The sequence below is a fragment of the Macaca fascicularis genome, chromosome 11, assembly GCF_037993035.2.
Source record: "Macaca fascicularis isolate 582-1 chromosome 11, T2T-MFA8v1.1".
NCBI classification, from domain to species: domain Eukaryota; kingdom Metazoa; phylum Chordata; class Mammalia; order Primates; family Cercopithecidae; genus Macaca; species Macaca fascicularis.
The window spans coordinates 48,880,887-48,907,779 of NC_088385.1; the positions used below are offsets into that span (position 1 = coordinate 48,880,887).

A 26,893-nucleotide genomic window follows, 5' to 3' on the forward strand; every position below is an offset into this window, starting at 1 on the left:
TCGGGGTAAGGGTGAGGATGGCAACTCTAAGAATAAATGGAAACCACATTGTTCTGAATTGCACCTTTGATGACTGAGCCAAACACTCATTCTATTTAATATCATTGCTGCAGTCTGTAGCAAAACCTTAACATTATAAAGGAAGAGATAAGAGCCATTTCAAACTGTGAGAGAAGAAAAGATACCGAGTGAAGTCTGGAGGTCCTGGCCACTGGAGTTCAGTCTTGGGATCTTCCAGCAAAAATGCCTTCGGTTGCCCTAGAGCTTTACTCCAGTCCCATGTGTCAACTAGGCAACTAGACCTCCGTGGAGGGAAACCGAGCAGGAAAGACAGGGGTGGCAGGGTCTTGGAAAAGAGGCAGATCTGACAGTTTCACTTTTTTTTTTTTTTTTTTTTTTGGAGACAGAGTCTCCCTCTGTGCCCCAGGCTGGAGTGCAGTGGTGCGATCTCGGCTCACTGCAAGCTCCGCCTCCCAGGTTCGCGCCATTCTCTTACCTCCGCCTCTGGAGTAGCTGCGACTATAGGCACCCGCCATCAAGCCTGGCTAATTTTTTTGTATTTTTGGTAGAGATGGGGTTTCACCATGTTAGCCAGGATGGTCTCAATCTCCTGACCTCGTGATCCGCCCACCTAGGCTCCCAAAGTGCTGGGATTAAAGGTGTGAGCCACTGTGGCCAGCCTAGTATCACATTTTAGCTCACCATTCTTCAATTGTATCCTGGACAAGCCCCCAGATGAAACTGGAGAATTATCTGACCCCCCTCACAGGACATGCGACAGGGGTGTGGCTCATCTGTTCAGTCACTGCCATGGCTAAACCCCTTATAGGAAAGGGAGCACACAGACAGGTGCAGGAGCCCAAGTGGGTGTGTGTTACAGTGTGCCCTTTTGGCCTTGTGGTCAGTGGACAACTTCAGTGTTAACCAGCTCAGTGGATCCTCTGCCTTTCTGCAAGGGCACAGGGCCAGTGTGACAGCTCTCTATATCCCAGGCTCTTGTCCAGCATCCCAGAAGAATCAGGTCACACATGAACACCCCTGAATGCAGGGGTTTTATTGAGCAGTGGAGGTGGCTCTCAGTGGGATGGATGGGGAGCCAGAAGTGGGGATGGAGTGGGACGATGATCTCCCACTGGAGTTTGGCTGTCCAGCTGCTGAACTCCTGTCCAACCACCCCCAGCAGAACTCCTCTTGTCATTCAGATGTTCCTTCTCTTCTCTTTCTCTGCCATGTCGTTCTGCTGTTCATCTGGTTGTCCTGTCATCTCCTCATCCGATTCTAGGGTTTGGGGTTTATATGGGTACAGGATAGTGGGGCATGGTGGGGAAGGAAGGAGGAAGGCGGAAGGAAGAAAGGAGGAAAGAAGGAGGAAAGAAGGAGGAAGGGAGGAGGGAAGGAGGGAAGGAAGAGTGAAGGAGTAAGGGAGGAGGGAAGGAGGACGGGAGGGAGGAAAACAAACCAGGAGGAAGAATGCTCAAACTGACAGAGTATCTATTGCAAAAGTTCTCAGGTGGGTGCCTGCCTGTTGAATGTGAGAGACAGTAAGGAGGCCAGAGTGGCTACAGTAAACTAACCTAGGAGGTGAATTGTAGGTGATGAGATGAGAGACACAGAGCCCTTCTTTTGGGACCTTATGTATCTAGGTCATTGTTAAAACTTTAGCTTTAACTCTGAGGAAGATGAAAAGCCAGGGGAGACTTTGAGCGGAGGGTTACGTCTGTCTTACCTTTTTTGAGATAGTGTTTCGCTGTTGTTGTCCAAGCTGGAGTGAAATGGTGTGATCTCAGCTCACTGCAACCTCTGCCTCCCAGGTTCAAGCGATTCTTCTGCCTCAGCCTCCCCAGTAGCTGGAATTACAGGCACCCACCACCACACCCGGTTAAGTTTTATATTTTTTTAGTAGAGATGGGGTTTCGTCACATTGGCCAGGCTGGTCTTGAACTCCTGACCTCAGGTAATCCACCCACCTCGGCCTCCCAAAGTGCTGGGATTACAGGCATGAGCCATCGTGCCTGGCCTGTCTTACTTTTAAAAGGATCACTCTGGCAGCTCTATGCAGAGTACTTAGGAGGCAACTGCAGGTGGGGTACAGTGGCTAAAAATACAAAAATGCAAAAATTAGCTGGGCATGGTGGCGCATGCCTATAATCCTTGCTACTTGGGAGGCTGAGGCAGGAGAATCCCTTGAACCAGGGAGTTGGAGGTTGTAGTGAGCTGAGATTGTACCACTGCACTCCAGCCTGGCAATAGAGCGAGATTCTGTCTTAAAAAAAAAAAAAAAAAAAGGCAATTGCAGTAATTCTAGTGAGATGGTGTTGTGGGCCAAGGTGATTGCAGTAGATTAACTTCATATATCTGAACATATTTTAAAGACAGAGCCAAGAGCTTGTGACTTAGATGTGGGGGTGTTAGAAAACGAGAGGAGACGGCCTGGTGCGGTGGCTTATGCCTGTAATCCCAGCACTTTGGGAGGCCAAGGCAGGCGGATCACGAGGTCAGGAGTTCAAGACCAGCATGGCCAACATAGTGAAACCCCATCTCTACTAAAAGAAATACAAAACAAATTAGCTGGGCGTGGTGGCAGGCACAGGTAGTCCCAGCTACTTGGGAGGCTGAGGCAGGAGAATCGCTTGAACCCGGGAGGTGGAGGTTGCAGTGAGCCGAGATCGTGCTATTGCACTCCAGCCTGGATGACACAGCGAGACTCTGTCTCAAAAAAAAAAGAAAGAAAAAAAGAGGAAACGAGGATAACTCCAAATTCTTTGGCCTGAGCTAATGGAGTTAACATTAACAGAAATGGAAGCCAGGTGTGGTGGTTCACATTTGTAATCCCAGCACTTTGGGAGGCTGAGGTGGGAGGATTGCTTGAGCCCAGGAGTTCAAGACCAGGCAACGTAGGGAGGCCTCACCTCTACAGGAAAACAAAAAACAAAAATTAGCTGGGAGTGGTGGCACACACGTGTAGTCCCAGCTTCTTGGGAGGCTGAAATGGGTGGATCACTTGAACCTGGGAGGTCAAGACTGCAGTGAGCCACTGCATTCCAGCCTGAGCAACAGAGTGAGACTGTCTCAAAGCGAAACCAAACAGAAATAGGAAAAGGTGGGAGTATAGCTGGTTTGGAAGACCAGGGGTTCAGTTTTGGACAGATAAGTCTGAGATCTCATTAAACTTCCAAGTGGAAATTATTTTTAATTTTTTTAAAGAAAGCACTAGGGCATAATATATTTACTCTTTTAACTTTAAAATCTGTTGGTTATTCCAAGAGTACTTCTACCTGTGAAAATTCTTTAAGATGGAATAAAACAAATTGTTATTCTTATGCATGTAAAATGAAATTTAAAACCACCATCTCCTAGTTGATAAGTCAGTACTATAATTTTTTTTTTTTTTTTTTTTTTTTGAGACGGAGTCTCGCTCTGTCACCCAGGTTGGAGTGCAGTGGCACGATCTCTGCTCACTGCAACCTTTGCCTCCTGGATTCAAGTGATTTTCCTGCCTCAGCCTCCTGGGTGGCTGGGACTACAGGTGAATGCCACCATGCCTGGCTAATTTTTGTATTTTTAGTAGAGATAGGGTTTCGCCATGTTGGGCAGGCTGATCTTGAACTCCTGACCTGAGGTGATCTATCCCCCTCGGCCTCTCAGAGTGCTGGGTTTACAGGTGTGAGCCCAGCCAGTCATATCATTTGAGTACTTTTTGAGAGAAGCATCATAGCATAGAGATAGCATATTGACTCTAGAGCAAGTTTGTTTGGCTTTATTTCTCTTATTTTTAAAAAATTGTCTTTGTATAAATTTATGGGGTACAAGTGTTACATGTACATATTTAGTGATGGTGAAGTCAGGGCTTTTCTTTTTTTCTTTTTTGTTTTTTTTGAGACAGAGTTTCACTCTTTTTGCCCAGGCTGGAGTGCAATGGCCCGATCTTGGCTCACTGAAACCTCCAGCTCCCTGGTTCAAGTGATTCTCCTGCCTCAGCCTCCCAAGTAGCTGGGATTACAAGCATGTGCCCGGCTAAGTTTCTACTTTTAGTAGAGATGGGGCTTTCCCATGTTGGTCAGGCTAGTCACGAACTCCCGACCTCAGGTGATTGGCCCGCCTCGACCTCCCAAAGTGCTGGGATTATAGGTGTGAGCCACCTGCCCAGGCTTTTCCTTTATTTTTATATTTTATTTATTTATTTATTTTTGGTAAGTCATGCATAGGACTTTTTTGTGTATCCATCTCCAAAATAACATACATTGTACCCTGCATTTAAAACCTCATCATGCTACTTACTGACTTTGTGGCTTTGGGTGAATTACTTTGCCTCTCTGTGCCTTAGTTCTGTCATCTGTATAATGATGAAAACAATACCTAAAAGGGATTCCATTATTTTATATTTATAATGTGTTAGAACAGTGCCTTAAACATAGTGCTAAATATGTGATATAATTTGTCTTTCAGGTAATTTGTTAAAAGCCATTTTTAGTATTTAACTTAGCTTAAATATACTTATGAGGCTCTAACCAAACTATACCATCTCTTTGAAAAGAAGATTATGTGTTTCACATGAAACCATGCATCTTGCAAAGATGTGCTGATGAAAAGTGCAACATGCCAGAAAGGAATCTGCCTTCTATAAAAGCTTTTATGTTTCTGGTCTGCTTATTTCTTCTAGGTGCCATAGCTTAACTAAAATTATTAACTGGTTGTCTTTATCTATAGTAGTATATAAGGATTCTTAAAATTTGGGTCTTATAAATGCAGTGTTTAAAAAAAAAATTGACAATGGCTTAAGCCCATTCTCTGGACTGAGGGCTCAGTCTGACTGCAACTGTTCACGTTGTTAGTTTAAGTAATAGTGCTTATCAAATTGCTTTCCAAGGAGTTTTTCACTTTCTTTCTTTTTCTTTTTTTTTTTGAGACAGAGTCTCACTCTGTTGCCCAGGCTGGAGTGCAGTGGCGTGATCTCAGCTTACTGCAGCCTCTGCCTCCTGGGTTCAAGCAATTCTCCTGCCTCAGCCTTCCAAGTAGCTGGGATTACAGGCATGCGCCACCACACCTGGCTAATTTTGTTGTTTTAGTAGAGACGGGGTTTCACTATGTTGGTCAGGCTGGTCTCGAACTCCTGACCTCTGGTGATCCACCTGCCTTAGCCTCCCAAACTGTTGAGATTACAGGCGTGAGCCACTGCGCCCGGCCTGAATCTTTATTTTCTTTGTGTGTTCTGCTCAGCTGTCTCAGTGTTCTGCCCTTGGAAATGTTGAAAGGAGGGTTTTAAGCTTAAGATGCTTTTGACAGGGTAATTTCCATATTGATTCCAAACTGAAGATAGATACTGCGTTGCACAGGAATACTTTCACTCTATGTAGTTTGGGTGGGACTGACTCTACTCCTTATTTCCAGGAATGGGGACTGTGACAGAGACCTAGCCAATCAGGAACTTTTGCTGGGACCATTGGGAAAGGGGTTTTCTTTGTTGGGATTCTTAGTTTTAGAGATACTGATGGTTATCTCTACCATCATATGAAGAAAGCTTGTTGAGAAATAAAGGAAGTACAGAGGAAAGCAGTGGTAAGACAAAGAAAAAGATATTTCTAATTACATTTTTATCTCTTTTATCCATTTCTGAAGCTGGATGGCTTAGTTATATGATCCAATAGTTTCCTCCCCACTTTAAAAATTAGGTTTCCAGTCCTCCATCAATGATTGAACCTAAGTTACTGATCTATGGCATATTCTATGTAAAGCTTTCAAGTACTTTTCTAGGTATGGTAATCAAGGTTTTAATATTTAAGCATTTAAAACATAGTTTTTATTTTTTTAATTTAAAAAAGTTATTTTTTATTTTTATAAAGTCAGGGTCTCACTTTGCTGCCTAGGCTGTCTTGAACTCCTGGCTTCAAGAGATCCTCTTGCCTTGGCCTCCCAAAGTGCTGGGATTACAGGCATGAGCCACCACACCCTGCCAAAAATATTACTTAAATTCAATTTTATTTGTTTTTTAGAGACAAGGTGTTACTCTGTTGCCCAGCTGGACTTAAATTCCTGGGCTCAAGGGAACCTCCCACCTTAGCCTCTCCAGGAGCTGGGACTACAGGTGCATGCCACCACACCTGGCTGTAGAGCACATATATACACACACTTATAGCTTATAAAACAAAGGAATAAATTAACATGCAGAATTTATAAATGTCCTATGTGGGCATAATTGAATTTCATGATACTCTGAAAACTGTAATTGACAATTTCAGAATAAGGCATCTAGTCAAAAAAGCAAATGAGTAAATGACTGCAGAAGGAAAAAAAAAAAAAACCATTAGTCATATCCAGGAAGAAGGGCAAGAGGGGCATTCTCTGCTAGACAAGTACTTATTAGAAACTACCAAGTTGGCCAGGCACAGTGGCTCACGCCTGTAATCCCAGCACTTTGGGAGGCCAGGACAGATGGATCAATTGAGGTCAGGAGTTTGAAACCAGCCTGACCAACACAGTGAAACCCCATCTCTACTAAAAAAATACAAAATTAGCTGGGCATGATGGCACACACCTGTAATCCCAGCTACATGAGAGGCTGAGGCAGGAGAATTACTTGAATCCAGGATGTGGAGGTTGCAGTGAGCTGAGATCATGCCATTGCACTGCAGCCTGGGCAACAAGAGTGAAACTCTAAACAAACAAACAAACAAACAAACAAAAACAGGCCTGGCACGGTGGCTCATGCCTGTAATCCCAGCACTTTGGGCGGCCAAGGTGGACAGATCATGAGGTAAGGAGGTCGAGACCCATCCTGGCCAACATGGTGAAACCCCATCTCTACTAAAAATACAAAAATTAGCTGGGTGTGGTGGTGGTGGTGCACGCTTGTAGTCACAGCTACTCAGGAGGCTGAGGCAGGAGAATCACTTGAACCCAGGAGGCAGAGGTTGCAGTGAGCCGAGATTGCACCTGCACCACTTCACTCCAGCCTGGTGACAGAGCGAGACTTCATCTCAAAAAAAAAAAAAAAAAAAAAAAAAAAAAAAGAAACTGCCAAGTTCATCACAGGTTCACAGTCTCTTTTTCTGAAACCGTAGGGGATAGATAGATTTTCAAAGCCAGAATTGTTCTTAAAGCTCTCTTTTGTGGTATGCTTGTTTGGGTTTCTGTTGTATTACAGGCTTTCCTCAAATGTTTGTTGATGCTTATGTGTCTGTTCATATTTGAATGTGAAGCACTGAAAACCTGATTAAAGCATATTTCACTAGTGTTGCTTTGGACATATTAACTTGGAGGTCTTTATTACTGAACATTTTCTTTAGGGCGAATATCTCAAGCTGTGTGTATTTTCTCCTGGGGAAGGACCCCTCCAATCCCTTGCCTGCAGTGGGAAACCTATCTTAATATTATTCTGGACGTAGACCACAAGGAAGGGGCTTGCAGGTGTGATGGTTCAGCATGACTTGGTGGGCTGTGGGGAGGGCTTGGTGGCCTAATTACACTTTACAAAAAATTTTTAGTTATGTTTGCACATTTTTTTCTATGCAGTCCTGTCACTTGAGGCACATGTTTTTTTTTTTTTTGTGCGTGTGTGATAAAATATACATCACATAAAATTTACCTTTTTTTTTTTTTTTTTTTTTGAGACAGAGTCTTGCTCTGTCGCCCAGGCTGGAGTGTAGTGGCATGATCGTGACTCACTGCAACCTCCGCCTCCTGGGTTCAAGCAATTCTTCTGCCTCAGCCTCCTGAGTAGTTGAGACTACAGGCGCACACTGCCACACTCGGCTATTTTTTTCTATTTTAGTAGAGACGGGGTTTCACCCTGTTGGCCAGGCTGGTCTCAAACTCCTGAGCTCAGGCAGTCTGCCTGCCTCAGACTCCCAAACTGCTAGGATTACAGGCATGAGACACCACGCCCGGCCCATTTTACCCATTTTTACATGTACAACTTAGTGCCATTAGGTACATTCACAGTATTGAGCAACCATCACCACTAGCCATTTCCAGAACTTTTCATCAACTGAAACAGAAACTGTATGCATTAAATAACTACCCCCCCCTTTTAACCTCCCTTCAGACCCTGGTAACCTCTATTTTCTGTCTCTATGTTGCTTATTCCAGGTGCCTCATGTAAGTGGTATCATACGATATTTGTCCTTCTGTGTTGCTTTAACCTTCTTCATTTTCATATAACTCAGGTTAAGTAAATTACCTACGATCAGCAGTTTTAAGTGGCAACATGGCCATAGGAACGTAAGTGTATCTGTCAAAAAAAGAGCATACTCTCTGCTGGGCGCGGTGGCTCACGCCTGTAATCCCAGCACTTTGGGAGGCCGAGGCGGGCGGATCACGAGGTCAGATCGAGACCATCCTGGCTAACACAGTGAAACCCCGTCTCTACTAAAAATACAAAAAATTAGCCAGACTTGGTGGCAGGCGCCTGTAGTCCCAGCTACTTAGGAGGCTGAGGCAGGAGAATGGCGTGAACCCGGGAGGCGGAGCTTGCAGTGAGCAGAGATTGTGCCACTGCACTCTAGTCTGGGTGACAGAGCAAGATTCCATCTCAAAAAACAAAAAAGAATTTCCTTAATCAGTAAAAAAAAGAGCATCCTCTGAACCACTCTGCATTGCTCCTTTAGCAGTACGCATTTCCCCCTTCCGTATGTAGATATGTATCCATATATAACAAGTGTTTTACACTTGACATTATATCTGGAATGTTTTTTCATACAATTAAAAATTCTTTGAAACATTTTAATGCTTCCTAATAATCTATTATTGCAAATGCATCATGCTTTAGTTTGCTGTTGATGATTCTTTTTCTTTCTTTTTTTGAGACAGAGTCTCACTCTGTCACCCAGGGCTGGAGTGCAGTGGCACGATCTTGGCTTACTGCAGTCTCTGCCTCCCTGGTTCCAGCGATTCTTGTGCCTCAGTCTCCTGAGTAGCTGGAATTACAGGTGTGTGTCACCGTGGCTGGCTAACTTTTGCATTTTTAGTACAGATGGGGTTTCGCTATGTTGGCCAGGCTGGTCTCAAACTCCTGGCCTCAAGTGATCTGCCTGCCCTGGCCTCCCAAAGTGCTGGGATTACAGATGTGAGCCACCGTGCCCAGCTGACAATTATTTGTTTTGAATTTTAAATAATATATGTTTGTACATAAATACCTGCATTTCTGATTAGAACCCTAGGATAAAATGTAATTTCTAGTTCAAAAAATAGAACATACTTAACGTTTGATATTTACTGTTATATTACCCTTCAGAATTGATTCAGGGCCAGTATACAATACCACAAGTGCTCTTAATGTCATCCTCACCAACAATGAAGTTTTTTTTCTTAATTAGGTAAATTTTGATGTATTCCTGGTTGTAATAGATTTCCTTGATAAGTAATGATAAACTTTTTTTTTACTTTAAAAAAAATTTTTGTTTTTAAAGACAGGATCATGCTGTTTCCCAGGTTGTCCCGCTTCAGCCTCCCAAGTATCTAGGACTACAGGTGCGAGTGGCTAATTTTATTTTTTGTAAAGACAGTCTCCTTATTTTCCCCAGGCTGGGCTCAAACTCCTGGCCTCAAGCAGTCCTCCTGTCTTGGCCTCCCAATGTGTTGGGATTACAGTTATGAGTCACTGCACCTGGCCTATTTTATCTTCTAAATACTCTATTTGTCACTAATTTATTTCCTACTGGAGTCTGTCTTCAGGTATTCATAGAAACTTAAATTTGTGGCAAATCTTTTCCCAATTTTTTTCTTTGCTTTAAAACTGTACGCCAGGCATGATGGCTCACGCCTGTAATTCCAGCACTTTGGGAGGCCGAGGCAGGTGGATCATGAGGTCAGGAGTTTGAGACTAGCCTGACCAACATGGTGAAACCTCATCTCTACTAAAAAAATGCAAAAATTAACTGGATGTGGTAGTGTGTGCCTGTAATCCCAGCTACTTAGGCTGAGGCAAGAAAATCGTCTGAATTGGGGAGGTGGAGGTTGCAGTGAGCTGAGATCGCACCACTGCACTCCAGCCTGGGCAACAGAGTGAGACTCCGTTTTAAAAATAAATAAATAAATAAAAATTAAAAAAAAAAAAAACCAAAAACCCAAAACTGTTGTATTTGACTAATGGCCAAACAGATGGTTGAGTACTGCATTCAATCATTGTCTTGCTGTGATCTGGAAGATTCTTTGCTGATGGGTGGTTAACACTTTGTAGTTTTCAAAGTGGAAACACAAATAAAGCTTTTATAATGAACTTTTCAAATCTCTTTTTAATATATTTTTTCTTGGGATGACAATAATAGTATTACCATAATAGTGTTAACTTATTTTTATTGCTTTTACTAGTTAAAAAGTAATTAATGGATATTCTTACAAAGTTAAACAATATAGAAATATACAAAGTAGAAAATTAAAGGCTAATCCCACTCCCATATAACCACCTGCAGACAGAATGGGAAGATTTAGTCATAAATACAAAGACGATACATGGAAAAAAATAGACAACTATTAACTCTAGGAAAAATGTAATCATAGCATACTCCTTGGCTCAGAAGTGAAAACTATTTACATGGTCATTAAAAAATATATGTATGGATTTCCCCCTAATTTTTAACACAGCCACATTGGGAAGATTGAGGAAGGTAGAAGTATAAGAGATTGAATAATTCTCCTTTTTTTTTTATTGACAGAAATATATGTATTTTATTTAACAACACGTGTGCACATATGAGTAGTTTCTTCTAGGGAATGGAATTTGGTGCTATGGGTAGGGCAGACAAGTAACACCTGTGTTTGATTTTAAGCCTTTTAGAGCTATATAACTTTATATTTTATAGGCATATACAATTTATTTTATAGGTATTTACAATTTATCCAGATTGGGATAAAGCTACAAGAAATATGATGACAAAACACCCATATTTAAAGACAAAATTCTCTTGAAAAGTTTATTAACATAAGTAACAATAAATCATTCAACTTTTCGGTCTTCAGGAAGTTTCAGTTTTAAGGATTAATTTCAGAAGTCCTCATGTAAACAAATCAGGCATGAATAAAGCCCTTATAATGAACTTTTCAAATAAATTTTTAAAATATCTTTTTTCTTGGGAGACTAATAATAGTATTAACATGATAGTACTAACTTTTCTTATTTTTATTAAAATTAGCTCTTCAAGATTGTTATTAACAAATCTTGATTTTTATTACTGTGCTAGGGCAAGATTTTAATCACTAAGTTCTTCCTCATCACTGAAATATGTGCTTTTCTTTATCCTTGGGCGTCTTGAATCATCTGATGTTGAGGGGCCTCCTGAACTGGGTTTCCATTTTTTTTGTTCTTCTTCAATTTTGGCTTGCTGTGATTCAAAAAACAAAACAAAACCAATAACCTGTTTAATATTATTTATGGTTCGTTAATTCAAAACATGGCAAAAACATACCACAAATCCCATTACTTCCCACCCTCCCAGTCCATGCAGACAATAAGATCTGCTCCCTTCCCCTGAGTTCTGTCCCATCTCACAATCTTACTCAAAATTATCCTAGGCAATTTCTAAAAAAAATCTTTTCTGTTGGGCTATACTCACTTTGAGTAAATAGTTCTGCTCATTTTTTAAATGAAAAAAGATTAAGATAGTAAGTGTTGTGGGGCCCTTAAAAATCTAGGAAGAACCAATGGGAACTTTTCATTCACACTACCTCAGAGAAACAGCTTGTCTCCTAAGGCTTAGGAGGTTAGGGGGAAAAAGAGAGGTTGCCATGAGGTGATCAATGAAGTAAGCAAGGACTATAAACCCAGTCAGCTATTGCATGATGCCTTTTAAAAGAACAATACCTGGAATGCTATGGCCTGACTGAGGCTGTCAAGAGCAGGATCCTCCCCTTCATCTTCACTTTCTTCTACTTCCTCACTTAAATAAAGAAAAACAAATTGGAATGTAACCAACCAATAGGCAAAAGCAACCAACCAAAAGACAAAAGCAACATGATAATGTATTTAGTAAGAATAATATACATACATTTCTTCTTCTGGTTCAGGAGCTTTCTTTTTTTTCTTTTTTTCTTTCTTCTTTGGAGGCTCACGTTCTCCAAGCATATTTTTCGGACAGGCGTAACTTAAGTGTCCACTTTCCTTTTGTTTCCCATTAAAAAGGAAAGAAAAAATACCATATTTGTTATTTACAAAATCTTGCCTGGTACTCTAATACTAAAAGGTTTTTTTTTCTTTTGAGATGGAGTCTTGCTCTGTCGCCCAGACTGGAGTGCAGTGGCGCGATCTAGGCTCACTGCAAGTTCCACCTCCTGGGTTCACACCATTCTCCTGCCTCAGTCTCCCGAGTAGCTGGGACTACAGGCACCCGCCACCATGCCCGGCTAATTTTTTTTTGTATTTTTTGTAGAGACAGGGTTTCACCATATTAGCCAGGATGGTCTCGATCTCCTGACCTCGTGATCCACCCGCCTTGGCCTCCCAAAGTGCTAGGATTACAGGTGTGAGTCACGCACCCGGCCTTACTAAAAGGTTTTCGAATTTAAAAAGGAATATTCCCATACTGGGACCACATAGAAAGACATTAATGATAAAACCCAGTACTTTACTATTTAGAAGGTGATATTGTAACTCTCAGTTAAAATTAACATTTAGGACTATTTAGTGGTTTTACTAAGAGTAGAAGTAGTAGTCTTCTCTCAAACATTTAAATCTCAAAATTCAAGATATAAAACAGTTCGGTCAGGTGTGGTGGCTCACGCTTGTAATCCCAGCACTTTGGGAAGCTGAGGCGGGTGGATCACCTGAGGTCTGGAGTTCGAGACCAGACTGGCCAAAATGGTGAAACCCCGTCTCTACTAAAAAACAAACAAACAAAAAAAGAATTAGCTGGGCGTAGTGGCACACACCCGTAGCCCCAGCTACTCAGGAGGCTGAGGTAGGAGAATTGCTTAAACCAAGGAGGTGGAGGTGGCAGTGAGGTGAGATCGTGCCGCTGCACTCCAGCCTGGGTGACCAGAGCAAATAACTCTGTCTCAAAAAAAAAAAAAAAAAAAAAATCAAAACTTAAATGGATCATTTACCCTAAATGTAAACATCTTAAGTTACTGATAAAATGAGGATAAAACTATTCCTGTTAATTTCCGATATGTTGCTTAATACTCTTTTGGGCCGGGCGCGGTGGCTCAAGCCTGTAATCCCAGCACTTTGGGAGGCCGAGGCGGGTGGATCACGAGGTCAGGAGATCGAGACCATCCTGGCTAATGCAGTAAAACCCCATCCCTACTAAAAATACAAAAAAATTAGCCGGGCGTGGTGGTGCGTGCCTGTAGTCCCAGCTACTTGGAGGCTGAGGCAGGAGAATGGCGTGAACCCGGGAGGCGGAGCTTGCAGTGAGCAGAGATTGTGCCACTGTACTCCAGCCTGGGTAACACAGCGAGACTCCGTCTCAAAAAAAAAAAAAAAAAAAAAAATACTCTTTTGGGCTAGGCATGGTGGATTACAAGCCTGTAATCCCAGCGCTGGGATCCCAGCACTGGGATTGCTGGGATTATAATCCCAGCACTGGGAGACTGAGGCGGACGGGTCACCTGAGGAAGCGAGCTGAAGACCAGCCTGGCCAACATGGAAAAACCCTGTCTCTACTAACTACACAAAAATTAGCTGGGCGTGGTGGCACGCGCCTGTAATCCCAGCTACTCAGGAGACTGAGGCACAAGAATTGATTGAACCCGGGAGGCAGAGACTGCAGTGAGCCGAGATTGTGCTACTTCACGCCAGCCTGGGCAACAGAGCAAGACCCTGTCTCAAAAAACAAACAAAAAAACAAAAAACAAATGGAAAATTTCTTCCTCACTTTTCCTATGAATTACTTTCGTTTTTTCCCTTTCATATGCTGACTACAGTTGCACTATCCAATTACAGTAGCCACTAGCCAGCCAATGTGGCTATTGAGAACTTGTCTGAATTGATATGTAGTGTAAAGGTAAAATAAACATTGGATTTCTGAAGACTTAGTAACATACGTGGCTTGCATTATATTCTCATTTGACAATGCTGGACTAGGCTATTATTCCTACTTAGCTAGAACATTGACTTGTAAAACATAAGAGCTCAACTATAATCTGGACATCAGCTCACTACAATTCCATTTAAGAGGTATGTCAGGGTAGGGTGTGAGGACTGAGCCAAGGTTAGAACAATAGAAGGGAACAATAATCATGCTTTTCCAGTATATTTGACAGAGCAGACAGACTGTGCACTTTGTATACCTAGGACATGGCCCAACCTAAGAGAGGTTACTTACTGTTAATGAGCTGCTGAGAAAATATAGTTAGAGAAGCATATCTGAAACTGTGTTTTGGAATAATATTATAGCAAAACATATTAACATATCCCATACTAAAAAGGATTTAATGAAATAACTTTAGAAAAACCAGGCTAAGTAAATATAAATAGGTTTTTTTGGAGCGAGGGAAATTAAATATAAAAATGTAAAAAGATAACAACTCTATGGATCCATATACCAAAAGGAACCAATTAACAGATTCATCTAGGATTTCTCAGATAACTTAATATTCACTGTGAATATGAAGATATATACCAATCTGAATGTAACTACCTTCCCTCCCTCCCTTTCTTTCTTTTACAAAACTCAGAACTTTGGAAAAGTTTCTAAAGTGTTTACTTAAGAGGTTTCAGAATCATAGGAATTGACAGAATCAGTATGTATCCAAGCGACTGCTTGCTCACTCTTTCTATTCATTCATCCGTCAGTCTGTTTATTTAGTTATCTTTTTTGTGGGGGGTATGGGGAGTGACAGTGGGGTAGAGGACCTCAAGCCATTTCCTTGCATCTTCCATGTGATTTTGTAGCCAGGATGGTATCTCTCCATGATTCTCTCCCCAGCTCCCCATTACTACCTCTCGACTCTGTTTTTTAAGTATTTTATTTTTATTTTTATTTTTGAGACAGAGTCTCGCTCTGTCGCCCAGGCTGGAGTGCAGTGGAGTGATCTCGGCTCACTGCAACCTCTGCTTCCTGGGTTCAAGTGATTCTCCTGCCTCAGCCTTCCAAGTAGCTGGGATCACAGGTGCCTGCCACCACACCTGGCTAATTTTTTTGTATTTTTAGTAGAGACGGGGTTTCACCATGTTGGTCAGTCTGCTTTTGAACTCCTGACCTCAAGTGATCCACCCACCTCAGCTTCCCAAAGTGCTAGGATTACAGGCATGAGCCACTGTGCCAGGCCTGTTTCTTAAGTATTTTATATGGTCATTTTACAAACTTACACCTGTGAGAACCAGACTAAAATTCTCTTGGTACCAATACAGATCTTATACAAAATTATTCTATGGCTGTCTTTTCCTCCTCATCACCAAAACTTTAAATGGATAATGACAGATCATGAAGAGAACCAAAGAAGAAAATGTGAGGATAGTTCAGTTATAAAACACTAGCAATACTAATAGGAAAAAATAAAAAACTTCAAAACACAATATCCCATAGTGGATAAGGTCACATGATAATGTTGCTATTGAACTGTGACACTTAAAAACTGGTACAGAAACAGGCAATATCCTATTAACAAAAATTTATGAGTTACTAAAATCTTGCAAGACAGTGACATAAATAATCAGTCTAACACTTTTAAAACTAGTGATTTTCAAAGATTTAGGAACTAGAGAAAACACCACTTTGTATTACCCAACTCAGGTTATCTTTACACAGTGCATTTCAACTGAATTTACTTTGATGAGTTTAGAGTCCCTAAGTGAAACAACTAGGCCAGGCACAGTGGCTAACACTTGTAACTGTAGCACTTTGGGAGGCTGAGGTGGGAGGACTGCTTGAGCCCAGGAGTTTGAGATTGGCCTGGGCAACATAGGAACAACCTGCCTCTACAAAAAAATTAAAAAATTAAGCAGGGTGTGATGGTGCATGCCTGTGGTCCCAGCTACTTGGACATTGCGGTGGGACGATCACCTGGGCCCAGGAGGTGGAGGCTGCAGTGAGTTGTGATTGCATCACTGCACTCCAGCCTGGGTGACAGAGGAAAACCCTGTCTCAAAAAAATAAATATTAAAAAATAAAGCATTTTCATAACCTGGTTTAGCCAGTCAGAAGTTTTGGTGAGCAAAAATAAAAGACTGACGTGAAAAGTATCTTAAACTATGGAAAGTTACATTAAGTTTTAGGTTTACTTACCCCACATTCATAACACTTAGATTTATCAAAGTAGTTTCGCCTTCGGATGAACTCAGCTGCTCTTCCATTGTCAATAGCAATGCTTGCTTTTATCACTCTGCCAAATAACTAAACAAGAGAAAACTGTAAATGTAGAATGTATTTCATTGAAATCTAAAATTAATTATTTAATCAATTTTCTCAAACCTTCAATTCTAGTTTATTTTGGATTTTTTAGCAATTGTCACTTAGGTATGATAAATTCTATTCTGTAGTATTCTTATTCCTGAGATTCCACCAATGTTTTGAGAACCCAGTACAGTTTGACCTCTTTTCTTTCCATAAGTTAGATCTATCTTAAGAATCTACAGATATCTATTAGACCTGATGATCCACTATATCCCCACATTTTTGGCCTGGATGAGCATAAAGACTTTGGGGCTAAAAACCTCGATGGAGATGAACAGCTTACCTGTTTGTTGTTTATTGCCCTGGTACAGTTTTGTGCAGAGTCTTTATCCAAAAATAAAATAAATGCAACCCCTTTACTCTTCCTGGTATCTTTATCTTTCATTATGGTAACCCTTAAAGCATAAACAAATAGTTAAAAATGAGGCAGCAATAAACAAAACAGGTATTAATACTTGAAACATTCATTTTAAAAAGGGCTAAATGAAAAATTTATAAGATAAATTAATACATTTGAAAAATCAGCTATCTCTTCAAAGTCAAGGGATATCAAGCATGGAAATGGGAAAGGGTGATACTGATTTAACACAAGTGAGCACACCTATGATTAGGAGTTAATCAGAGATTGAAGGGTGAAGTAAAGAGATTACAGAGACAATGAAATCTTAAGGAGTAACCATAATCCCTCTTCCATACTAACTCCCTCAGCTTGCAAAACAAAACAAAATAAAGGTACACTTTACACAAAAAGTAAAATGATTTACTTATTTTTTTAAGTGTTAGAATCAAAGTATATTCTTAATATTCTTTTAAAGAATCTTCAGAAAAATAAGAAAAAAAAAAAAATCTTCAGAGCTGGGTGTGGTGGTGCGTACCTGTAGTTCCAGCTACTTGAGAGACAGAGGCAGGAGGATGCCTGAACAAGAGTTTGAGAACAGCCTAGGCAACATAGTGAGACCCCAATCTTTAGGGAAAAAGAATCTCCAGTTCTGTGGTTTTCAGCCATACCACCTACTAGGGTGTACCTGAGTGATAAGGAGAGTTATGACAGCACAGAGCCTGCTCTTTCTCTTGCCCCATCCACAACCCTAGTCCTGAAGGCCCTTGCTCACCCTATGTCAATTAACATAGTTTAAAAACAATGTTCACCAGGGCTCTTTGGAGAAATAGCTGATTCAAAGGCTAGAGCAGGGCAGGTACAAGAGGAGCTTGGAACATCTTACGCCAGAAAGTAAGAGAGTGCAAAAGTGAGTGAGCAAGTGAGACAGAGAGAGAGAGAGAGAGAGAGAGAGAGGAATGAATGAATGAATGAATGAATGATGGGGCCAAGAATACAGCAGCCAGCTGGAAGGAGCTCCCACTGGCCAAATCAAGGACAATTTGAGCACCAAAACAATTCATTACAGTAATAAATTATAGGCCACAGAGAAGGTAGGAATTTACAATTCTTACTGATAATAGACCAGTAAATAAGTGGAGGAGATGGGAGGGAAGGCTGTTGCTTACAGCAGAATGCCCAGGGATGACTGGTGAATGTAGAGGAAATGCTGGAGTTGGAAAAATCACCAATTGGCAACAATCATGGTAAAGACTGGATCAGGCAAGAACCATCAACAAATGCTAAGTCTAAAATGAGATTTTTATGTGGAGCAGAGTACTTGTACTGTCTTAGAGTGTCTTCCATGGATTGTTTATTAATTGCAAAGGGAAAATAAGTCTACAGTGAAAAAATCTAGACAACACCTTGACTGTGTGATCAAAATTCCTATCACTACTGAGGGACAGACTGACAGTGTCTGCCTCCAGATGTGGTATTCTGAGAACAACACATCCGCTATGCAGTATAGTAGCCAAGAAAATGTAAACTAGATGTAATAACAAGGAAACATCAGCAACATACAAAATGAGGGGGAGGGGAAGAGGGTAGGCTATATATTCCTTACAATGTTCTAGACTAAAGGAGCCTAAAAAGAAAAATTAAAGACAATACAATACTTTACTCTAGACTGATCCTCTAATAGAGGGGAAAAATACTATGCAGGACATTATTAGGTCAACTGACAAAATTGGAACATGAATGGTTGATTTAGTAAAACTACTGTATCAAAATAACTTTATGAAGTTGGTAATTGTACTGTGGTTATATAAAATATATCCTTACTTTTAGGAAATAACACACTGAAGTATGTAGGAATAAAGGGCGATGATGTTTGTAATTCACCCTTACATACCTCACAAAAACAAGTTGTGTGTGTATATATCCACACATACGGGGCAAGAGAGAGTACAAGTGATAAAGTAAATGGGGGAAATGTTAATAACAGGTGAATTTACATGAAGGATATTTTGCTGTTCTTAGTACCTAACATTGTCATAACTTTTTATAAACTTGAAATTATTTCCAAAGTTAAAACAAAGATAATGTTCAAGATAAAGCTTAGTAATTTTCTCATGTTTGAATTACAGGAAAATAGATAATAGGACACAAGTGAATAAATAGAAGTTTTATTCAGCATAACATTTCCCATATTAAAATTATTTTATTTGGGTTTGGGTTAAGGTACATACATAGTCTTCGGAATGAAACTGATAAAAAGATGCCATCACATTAAGAAAAGCGATGTCCAATTTCATTTAAAAGAAGAACAAGTTGAAATAATTTAGGGAAAAATGGGCAACTAAAATGGTTTAGTTTCTCAAACGGTACACCTGTACATTCAATGGGCTTAGAAGGTAAGGAGAGGCAAGCACCCAAGGTAAGAAGGTTCAAATTTAGACTGGTTATCGTCAAAGCACCAGTTATGAGAATATGCAGGAAACATTTTAACCAATTTTGACAGAAATATTGAATAAGGTAGTTGCTTTACATTTTGGAATTTTTCGTAATGTTTGTGAAAGTTATCTTTTTTTTTTTTTAAAGTACTATTTCAAAAGAAGTGTTGGCTTTCTACATCATCCTCAATTAATGATCTCTCATCTGTTGCCTCTTTTCTGATTCCACTGCTTTTTTCTTGTCCATAGGGGCATTACTGTTTTAACAGTCTATTCTTATTGGTTCCTTTATAATTTTTTCTCTTATAATTTTCTCATATCCCTAAGTGGTCTTCTACTTAAGGAATAAAATCACACCATTCCTTTGTTCAAAAATCTTTGGTTCTGTAAATTGCCTATTCTTTGTCCCCCAGTCAGTATCCTTGATGATTTGGCTCCCATCTCCTTAATCTTTCACTGCTCCTTCCCACGTACAAACTATGAAGTCTACTCAAAAGAAACCACTCAATGCTCCAGTAGCATGGCCTGTATTTCCCCAAATTTGTGCCTTTGTTCACACAGCTTCTATCTTCTTTCACCTCTGAATCACTGCCCATTAAAATTTTCCTCATTCTTTCGGGATTCAAGTCAATGTGTCAGTTTCTAATAGCTTCAACTGGATATCATTTCTCCTCCATTATGCTAGTCTCTGCTGAATTGTGTTATTCATAAAAAATGCCTCATCTCATCTATTTTAATGTAAACTCCTTTAAGGTTGTCTCTGTAATCCATACGTGCCTACCTCAATATGTTCATTGATAGATATACCTTTATATTCAATGGGAAAAATAGACAAAAAAAATAGGAAAAGTAGTTTCTAAAAGAGTACATTGTATGTGTTCATTCATTCGGTCATTCAGTCACTCTGTTAGCCTCAAGCCCATGTGCTAAGCACTAACAGTAGTTTTTACCCTCAGGAGAAAGCTTACAGTTTAGTGGTGGAGACAGACCAACAAACCAACTATCATACAATACTTTGATAGAGATACCTTCTGTGGTAACAGAAAAAAAATTTACACCAGAGATTTAAAAGGACAAATCTACTGTGACTCCCATGTTTCTGGCAAGGGAAAAGAGGTAGACAGTAGCACCTAATTTCCTAATACAAGGTATATGATGTACTTATTTAAGCACATAATATGAAGCATACACTATTTTGGGAAACCTGAATGTCATCCATAACATCTCCTTCCTGTTCACAAAGTCCTTATGTACAAAGTAAGCACATCACTAAATATTACCCACTTTCCTTCCTATACATATCACTAAGTATTACCCATTTTACTTCATAATGATTTCTGAAATCTTACCACCTCTCAAATCTGACCAGTCTCTATAGCTCTACCTGTACTATTTTAGTACAGATTTCTCCCCTGGGCTACAGTTTTAGATTTCAGACTGGTCTCACTGCATTTTCTCTTTTTCTCTTTTTTTTTTTTTTTGAGATGGAGTCTTGCTCTGCCCAGGCTGGAGTGCAGTGGCATGATCTCGGTTCACTGCAACCTCCACCTCCATCCGCCTCCTGGGTTCAAGTGATTCTCATGCCTCGCCTCCCAAGTAGCTGGGATTACAGGTGTGTACCACCACAGCCGGCTAATTTTTGTATTTTTTTGTAGAGATGGGGTTTCGCCATGTTGGTCAGGCTGGTCTTGAACTCCTGACCTTTCAAGTGATCCCCCCACATTGGTCTCCCAAAGCACTGGGATTACAGGTGTGAGCCACTGTGCCCAGTTGCATTTGCTTTTGTTCCCCTCCAATCTAATTTCTACATTAGGCCAGAATAAACTTTAAAAAATTTAAATCATGTCACCCCTCACTTAAAATTCTTAAATGATTCCTGATATTCTTAGAATGAAAACCAAATACCTTTGTAACCTGGCCAAGAAGATGAGGAAACTGCTTCCATCTCTGGAGCCATCTTGTGCTTTGTCCCCCTTACTCACTCATCTCTAGTCACATTGGCCTTCTTTCTATTTCTTGATGTCACTTTATTTTCTTTTGCCACAAGGCCTTTGCACAAGCTATTCCCTCTACCTGAAATATTCCTCCCTTATTTTTGCCTACTTAACTGTTACTCATCCTTAGGTTTCCACTCAAAAAACACTGACTCAGGTAAGCCTTCTCTGGCTCTCTAAAGTCTTCCCTGTTTCTAGGTGCTTATAACCCTGTGTCTTTAATTCCATTGCAGTTTCATGGTTCAGGACTATATATTGACATGGAGATCCACTCAAAGATTCTGACAAAGCAGAAAAAAAAAAAGGTAAAAGGGAGTGGACTCTGAAATCTCACTGTTGGATTCAAATATTTTCTCCACCATTAGCTAGCAAGATGACTTTAGGTTTACTGTGTGCTTCAGTTTCATCATTTATAATATTGAGATAATAACAGTACCTACCTTAAAGGGTAGTTGTGAGAATTAAATAATACACATAAAGAGATTAGAACAATGCCTGGCATATATATGTGCTCATTTAAGTATTACATACCATCATCATTACCAGTGTTTGGACTGATGACGATGACTTTTTAAAATCTGAACACCCAAAAATTTACACAGAAGCATTTTTGGTAATGATTTTTTAATAGCAAAGTAACTGTAAAAGAAGTTAGTAATTTCAAGATGCAAATGAGCTTCAACTGTTTAATATCCATTTATGGAACACTAGAAGAAATTAGCCAAGAGAAATATGCTCAAAATTATTGGGATTTTAAATTTATATCAGAATGTATATTGGTTATAAGATAGTTAGGACGACAGTATCCTTTTACTTTTTTGCCCCATAATATAGTTGCTTGATTTAAAACAGTGAAATACGAGTTCAAGTTCTTTTTATTGTTCCTAACCCTCAGCCCTGTTATCATCCATACCATTTGTATGTTTCTAGTCTTTCCAATGATCTCTAAGCTTTCTCTGAAGGAAGATAATACGTTTTCTATTTATCAGTCTCATAGCATCCTGCAAGTCAGATGCACAGAAATATTAGATTTTACACTATTTATTTGAAAAAAAAAAAACAAAACCCCTATTTATTTGAAAGTAGGTTACTTATAGTATACTTGATAACACTTCCTAGTAACCAAAATATTTGTTTACCATTAGATATGAAGATGTATCTTTATAATACATGGAAAGACATTTATGATATATCAAATTAAAAAAGAAAATAAAATTGAATGTATGGAATACAGTCTTGAAGAAAAATTGTCTACATGTTTATGTACATGGAAAAGCAACTAAAATTGTCATAAAAATGTTAATAGTATTATTTTCTTTGTTACATCAAGTATGTTTTATTTTTTAAAATTTACTGTCATTGAAAAAAATGGAGAAGCAAATTCAGATAAACTTTTAAATGAAGTTACAAAATTTAATGTGAATACTTACTTTACAACTTTGCCGTACTTGGAAAATATCTGAAACAAAAGACCACATATTTACAATTTATTTTAAAATCATGAAAACATCAAATTTTTAGGTTGCAGATGTTGACAAAATTCTGTGATAGTTTATGAAAAATTTCAGCCTTCAGTCTATAAGGCAGGCCCTAAAAAAATGGTTTTTTTGGTTACTAGAATAATATTCTTACTGTTGTTGGAGTCACATGTATCTGTCTCAGTTCCTAAATTTGACAATGGAGTAAACACAGAGAAAAAAACTCACTCTACACATGTGGTAGATCTAAGGCATACACACTGGACAGCTGCTGTGTTCCTGAGGTATACCCATGGCAACTATCAACTCCATCATAGTGCCAGCTGTACCTGTGCTTCAAATATCAATGTTATGGAGTAGCACTTTTCCAATTCTACCCTCACCTCTACCTTGTTATTCCTACGAAGCAATCCCTGTTTGAGAAGACAGATCCTTAGACTGCTTTATTTAAAAAACAAAACAAAAAAAAACCTCATAAAAAAAGCTTTTATAATGAAAAATCCATTTCTATCAGTCTTCTTCCTCTGCCCACCATTAATATGTTGGTGGAACTTTATAGTTGGCTCTCTCTTCTGTTACTTTTATTTTATCCTATGCAATCTCATTTATTTCTATGGTTCCAGCTCATTACCCATATACTAAGAGTTCCTATTATATAAAAAGTCTTTTAGAACGTGTTAGTATATGCAACCAATAATAATGAATTTTTTCGTTCTATGATTAAGCTATATAATGCTGGAATGTAATATAACTGGATTGCAGTGTTATCAACACTGGGTTCTGAAGGCCAGTACAGTTTTCTACATAATACTTACTAATGGCCTCTCGTTTCACTCAGAGTGAAAGCCAGAGTCCTTACCATGATGTAAATAGGTCCTATAAGGCACCTTGAGTGGGCTTACCTAAGATTACCCCTCTTTTCCTGAAATGCTTGTCCTCCAGAATTTGCACAGGTGCCTCTTACTCGTTTCAGGTCGTTATTCAAAAGTCACCTTCTCAATAATGGCATTCCTGACCTCCCTGTGTAAAATTTCACCTCCATTCCCAACTTAACATTCAATAGCCCACCTTTCCCGCTTTATTTTTTCTCCTTAGCACCTAACATCTTAGCATCTCCTTAGTATCTAACATATAATTTGACTTAAATGTTCAATAAATACAGCTTCTATTTTTTCTTTTTTTTTTTTTTTTTTTGAGACAGGGTCTCATTCTGTTACCCAGGCTGGAGTGCAGTGGTGTGATCTTGGCTCACTGTTGCCTCCACCTCCTAGGCTCAAGCAATCTTCCAACCTTAGGTGCCCAGGTAGCTTGTAGAGACATGGTGGCGCACACCTGTATTTCCCAGCTACTCGGGAGGCTGAGGTGGGAGTACCACCTGAGGGGGCAGGAGGCTGCAGTGAGCCATGATAGTGCCACTGCACTCCAGCCTGGGTGACAGAATTAGACTGTCTTAAAAAAAAAAAAAAAAAAAAAAGAAGAAAAAGAAAAAAAGAATTTTGCCAAGGAGAACTATTTGCTTAAGGTTATCTGTATCTCAAATAGCAGTCACTTGATAAGATTTACTTACCCGGTACAAGTCATTGTTTGTCAGGGAAAAGGGCAAGTTGGATACATACACTGTGCTCTTACTTGGAGCCAATCCACCACTCATTTCTAAAAGTGAAAATAAACCTATCAGCAATCAATCTAAACCAGGATTCTTTTTTTTTTTTTTTTTTGAGACGGAGTTTCGCTCTTGTTGCCCAGGCTGGGGTGCAATGGCGCAATCTCGGCTCACTGCAACCTCCGCTTCCCAGTTTCAAGCAATTCTCCTGCCTCAGCCTCCCGAGTAGCTGGGATTACAGGTATCCACCACCATGCCCGGCTAATTTTGTATTTTTAGTAGAGACAGGGTTTCACCATGTTGGTCAGGCTGGTCTTGAACTCCTGACCTCAAGTGATCCACCTGTCTCAGCGTCCCAAAGTGGCCTAAACCAGGTATTCTTAATTCCAAATAAAACAATCAGACCAGTCTAGGTATTATTTTGAAAAAACAACAACAAAAAACAAAAAACAAAAATCAATACAGTATTAACAATCACCGATTTAACTATGCCAGATTTGTACACCTTCCTTACAAGTTAGGAACTCCAGCAGGCTGAATTAAGGAATTCCTTTTTCCCAGTCACCACTCAAGAAAAATTCTTTTTTGGTTCTTCTTCTTTCAAGTATTCTTTACATCAACACTTTCAGTGCCAGACTGTATGGGTATGGAGATGGGTTTTAAATAGATGAAGGAAAAACCCTAAGGCTACTCCTAACTTCCACTCAGACTATGAGCAAAAAATGCTTTAATGCATATGTATTGTATATGGACAATACCTACACCTTGCTCACCCAGATCAGAAAGAGCATGGGGACTCAGAAAGAACCTTAGTCACTGATTTTTGCTAATACACAGTCATGCTACGCTTAACGAAGGAGGTATGTTCTGAGTGTGTTACGTGATTTCATAGCGCAAACATCATAGGGTGTACTGAGACAAACTTAGATGGTCTAGCCTATTGCTCTTAGGCTGCAACCTGTATAGCATGTTAATGTAGTGAATAATGTAGACAATTGAAACACAATGGTAAATATTTACGTAGCTAAAGACAGAAAAGGTGCACTAAAAACATGGTACAATGTATTATACTCTTAGGAGACCACTGTGGTATACGTGGTTTGTTGTTAACCAAAAAGTTGTTATGCTGTGCATGCCTGTACTATGGCTGGGTACCTTTTTTGTTTGTCTTAATTTTTTTTTCTCTGGAGTGGTGTGTAAAGAGGAAAATTTTCTTTTCCCCATTTAGTATGATATTAAGGAGGAAATTTAAGCTTTACGTATTGACAATATAAACTTCTTTCGAAATGTTAACTTTGCTTATTGCCAAATTATGAAATGATACATTATATAAATAGGCTTGGTGCCTGGAAGAGACGGACTTGTATGTATGTGTGTATATGTATATAAAATTTACAAATGTAATCAGTAATTTTCACACCTTATCTTACAAAGTCAGCAAATTACTGTGAGAATATCAGACTCAACCAAATTCAAATTTCTGATTTAAAAAGAGCGTGTGGTGTGTATTTGAGATGGGGGACGAACCATCACAAACGGAAAAGTACTGACTCTAAGGCATGCCAATTCGTGAAGGAATGAGAAAACTGCCTCATGTTTGGTGTTTTGGGGGAATTATATAGAAAACTTCAGGAACTCAACATAGATAGGTCGCTTTTTAAAAGTTTCTCATTTGAAACTATGCCTTAGACGTTCTGCTGAGAGCCGCGAAGGCAGGTAGACGTTAAGGTCCTGGAATAAAAAGGGTGGCGGGAGAGAGGGGCAGAGCATTTTGGCAGCCGAGTCTGGGGAGGGGGTCCCGCAGAAAAGAAGGCCGCAGCTGAGGAGGCGTTTACCTTCACGTGGGTTGGGCCTGGGAGACCAGAAGAGTGCGAGCCCTCAGCTCAGCTGGGGCTCAACCCCGACTCTTCGTAGCCGCTCGCAGCGGCCTTGGCATCACGAGTCCTGGGAGGGGTCAGGCGCGGGGACCAGATGGTAGCAGCCACGGTGCCTCTTCCCGGTTGTTTCAGATCCGGGCCCCGAAGGCGGGCCCAGAGGCGAGCGCTTCGCTGACGTCAATGCGCGCGCCGGAAGTGCCTACTGGGATAACGGCGGCGAGCGGACGACTACGTTTACGGGGTGTCTCGGAGGGCCAGAGTCGGTGAGCGACTTTTACCTTTCCCAGAGATGGATGCAGAGCGAGTGCGGGCTGCTAAACGCTGGGGGTTTAGCGGGGGCAGGCGGGAGTTTTCTGTGTCGGGTCCTGGATTCTCCTGCCTTTGAATTGTGCAGCAATTCTGCCCATGCGGTTGAGGGTGGAGAGACGCAGTGGAGTTTGGAATAAAGGGAAGTATTGAGTCTTAAGATACGGGTTCGCCTCTCTGTAGCGCCTTAATATGCAAAAAGAAGACTGAGCTAGGTAACTTCAGTAACCCGAGAGCAGTCAGGAAGTTCGTAATTGTACTGAAGGTGTTCGCCGTACCCAGCTATTAGGCACTTTGGGAACTACAAAATAAACGGACCTTTTTTTTGGTTTGTTTTGTTTTCTGGTGGAGATCTCAGTCTAGTTGGGGAGACAAGGACAACTTGGGGAGAGTTAGATTCACAGAATGACTCATCTTTAGCGTGGGTATGGACAAATGTTGAACTTCTTGGCACCTTTTCTCTTCCTGTAAATCTATAATGGCTACGCACTGCTTTTTCTGTAAGAGGCCATAACGTGCCCATCATTCCTACAGAAAA

At 40.2% G+C, this 26,893-nt stretch overlaps 2 protein-coding genes across 54 annotated transcripts in view; one reads left to right on the forward strand and one right to left on the reverse strand.

Annotated features, from left to right (window-relative positions):
• Positions 1 to 10,273: 10,273 nt before the first annotated feature.
• Positions 10,274 to 26,198, reverse strand: ZCRB1 (zinc finger CCHC-type and RNA binding motif containing 1). 4 transcript variants are annotated; one of them, XM_065524055.1, is made up of 8 exons: positions 26,008 to 26,198; positions 22,522 to 22,550; positions 22,005 to 22,092; positions 16,609 to 16,720; positions 16,158 to 16,265; positions 11,979 to 12,091; positions 11,795 to 11,870; positions 10,274 to 11,315 (listed from the first exon to the last, which is right to left on the reverse strand). In XM_065524055.1, the coding sequence occupies exons 4-8, from the start codon at positions 16,708 to 16,710 to the stop codon at positions 11,184 to 11,186; spliced, it is 531 nt and encodes a 176-aa protein (XP_065380127.1). In that variant the 5' UTR covers positions 16,711 to 16,720; positions 22,005 to 22,092; positions 22,522 to 22,550; positions 26,008 to 26,198; the 3' UTR covers positions 10,274 to 11,183. The 4 variants fall into 4 exon arrangements, with proteins under 4 accessions (XP_065380127.1, XP_045222423.1, XP_073862751.1 ...); XM_045366488.2 differs by lacking the exon at positions 22,005 to 22,092 and adding an exon at positions 24,137 to 24,222; XM_074006650.1 differs by lacking the exon at positions 26,008 to 26,198 and adding an exon at positions 24,137 to 24,215.
• Positions 26,199 to 26,243: 45 nt separating this feature from the next.
• The window catches only part of PPHLN1 (periphilin 1), a 125,248-nt gene continuing 124,598 nt past the window's right edge, over positions 26,244 to 26,893 (forward strand). For 49 of the 50 annotated variants that reach the window (XM_074006630.1, XM_074006640.1, XM_074006620.1 and 46 more), the window contains exon 1: positions 26,244 to 26,312. The gene's annotated coding sequence lies outside the window, so the exon portion shown is untranslated. The remainder of the gene's footprint in view (positions 26,313 to 26,893) is intronic. The other variant, XM_015430756.4, reaches the window with a different exon arrangement.